The following is a 2,766-nucleotide window of genomic DNA, read 5'->3' on the forward strand; positions in this document are numbered from 1 at the left end:
CCAAAGTGGCAGTTAGACTGTCTTGTCCAAACACGCATGTGCGGATTCAAACGCGCTATACTTTTCGATTAAAATTTACTTAAAATTACTATGTTTATGTGAAGTGACTATAAAATGTTTAAATATTACAAGCAAATATATAATAAGATTTACTCTTTCCAACCAGTTAATTTATTACATGAATTAAATGTGTAGATATTTAAAATTTTACTTAGAAAATTCTAGTTCTCATTGAATTTTAATTTTATAAAGTAAAAATTATGATGGTTAATTTAATATATATTACTATACCAAAAAGTTCGTTTTTACAGTGTAACCACAAAAATGCTTTATTATACTTGTATGTTTATTTAGTGTGCATTTATGGGAAATTTGATGAGTGAAGACCACGCTCAAAAAGAAAACACACATTATTGCATAATTACTAGTAGACTATTTAAAATGTAATCTAATCCTGAGTTTTTAGGTAAGACCGTGGTATTTCGGTATAACTGTGGCTGTACGTGACCAGCCAGTTTTCTTAAATGGGATTTCTGTATAGACTGACCATCTCTTCCCTCTTGGGATGAAACCTTAGAGTTATATGGGATAGAAAGACACCATTGTCAGCATGGCATGACTGGAAAGGGGGCTTATTCTCTTGAGCTAATATAACAAAGAGCATGGGTATCCAAATACACACTATTTGTGAAAGACATATTAAATTCAATGTGTGTGTGTGTTTGTAGAAAACTGTCAAATATAATATCGAAGGATAACAATTCACCTATCAATAAAAGTTTTGTGAATTTTGTTCAATTCAAGTGTGATGAAGTTAAATATTTTCCAAGCTCAGAGTCCTGAGAGTGGAATTGTGATTTCAAACTTAGCCGTCCATAGATAAGTTTAGGTAATAGGCTAAGCTATCATTTCTGCATTGAAGTTATCAGTGTGGCTTCTTTAAATGTTTCTACAGCTTGGTAGCTCTTATAACTCCACTTTAAGAGACTGAAAAAGCCCAAAAGTTTCATACTAGTGAAATTTCCAATGAATATAGGCTATTTAATATCTAACATATTGGTACAAAAAACAATCTAATCACTATTTCTTTGAACAACATAAAATCTGAGGTGCGATTCATCCATACATCTGAACTGACCTCACCTTTTACCCTCAGATCGACATGATAAAGAACATGAGAGAAGATGTTTGCTTTAACACATTTTAATTGAAAAATACTTCAGGTTTCATTTAGACTCTGTAATACACTGACAGTCTAATATCTGATCTACAGTGTTGTACACTACTATCTTGGTAAGAAAAAAAGTGCTTAGAGGTGGACCGTGTTGCAGGCAATGCCCTGTCCATCACTTGAGTTCTTCAGAGTTCCTGTATCTTCATGAGGTCTCATATACTCACTGCAGGCTCTGTGAAGTTACAGTAATTTTGTGAATTACAAGGTCCTCAAACCCCAATTTCCTTCTGGGATTTTGAAGCTAAAGTTCTCGATAATGTTCTAAGAAGTTCACTCTCTTCCATAAGAGTCAAATATCAAGCATTCCATGAAATGTTACAGCGTTTTTCACAGTGCTTCAGAGAACTCCTTCAAATTGATGACCAGGCTATGCAAATAAATGGCAGCTTAATCAGGACCAGCCCTTAACAAATCATTTCCATTTTTTTGGTTCACCTGCGCCATCACAATCACATGCAACATAAATCCAGCTCGAGAACAACCAACCATTCAGATGAATGTCAACAGTGCAATGTTGTAATGGCAAACCCAATGACTCAGGCCATCAGCAATGGAAAAAAGGCAGGTTCAGGCTAACAGAGTTATCGCTTCTTTTTCTGTTTGAGGCTTTTTCGTCGTTTGACTATCATTTCATACAGTTTGTCCATGCCTTCGTGAAGTCCCTCACCGATGATGGCACAGGCCGGTTGGATGTGGTATGTAGTGGCAGGCGTGAGCTCCTGGAGCGCGAGCTGCTTCTCTATGTCAGCCACAGACAGAGATTTCGGCAGATCCTGTTTATTAGCTATGACTAAAAGCGGTGTTCCTTGGTTTTCAGCAAATTTGGTCACTTTATGGAGCTCTGTCTTGGCCTCCTCCAGTCGATCCACGTCTACTGAGTCCACCACATAAATAATGCCATCAGTGCACCTACTGTAAGATTTCCACAAGGGCCGGAGTTTCTCCTGCCCACCAACATCCCAAAAATGACAGCTTATTCCTTTGGCCGTGCCATTACTAAGCTTGATCTTTTCCGTGTTGAACCCTATTGTGGGTACAGTGTTGACAAACTCGTTGAATTTCAGTCTGTAAAGGACCGTGGTTTTCCCTGCGGAATCCAAGCCAAGCATCACTATATGGAGGGACTGAAACGCTGATATATTGGAGAAACTGTTCCCCATTTTGATCTCCTCGTTAGCAGGGGTAAAACCAAAGCAGACACCCTCGGCACCAGCGATTCGACTAAATTCAGACTGGATGTGATGGAGTGATCATTGCAGTGCGCGTGAGATCATCTCGTGCTCGGTAAACACTCCTCTGTGAGCGGAGAGTCTCCGCAGTAACAGCTCACATCAACATTCCCCCCACAAACTGCTTCAAATTCCTCCAGACGTCTCGGCGTTCAGTCTCTGCCGGTGGTCGTCCACATTAGCGATGAATGAATGTGATCAGAAATGTGTTTTAGACATAACACGAACGTGTCTACTCACGAGATGATGGACACAAGCGAATGTATGATAATGAATGAAAGCCAGCAGTGGCCCTGCAGCAGC

The 2,766-nt window shown here is 39.0% G+C and overlaps 1 protein-coding gene across 1 annotated transcript; it reads right to left on the reverse strand.

Annotated features, from left to right (window-relative positions):
• Nucleotides 1–1,187: 1,187 nt before the first annotated feature.
• Nucleotides 1,188–2,766, reverse strand: arl4cb (ADP-ribosylation factor-like 4Cb). Its single transcript, XM_084121863.1, has one exon. It carries the CDS (start codon nt 2,392–2,394, stop codon nt 1,816–1,818), a length of 579 nt encoding a protein of 192 aa, XP_083977989.1. The 5' UTR covers nt 2,395–2,766; the 3' UTR covers nt 1,188–1,815.

This window comes from Abramis brama, assembly GCF_963993115.1.
Source record: "Abramis brama genome assembly, chromosome: 8".
Taxonomy (NCBI): domain Eukaryota; kingdom Metazoa; phylum Chordata; class Actinopteri; order Cypriniformes; family Leuciscidae; genus Abramis; species Abramis brama.

Bases quoted from the DNA above. Each gene is read 5' to 3' on its own strand.
- arl4cb (XM_084121863.1), bottom strand. From the start codon at position 2,394: ATGGGGAACAGTTTCTCCAATATATCAGCGTTTCAGTCCCTCCATATA.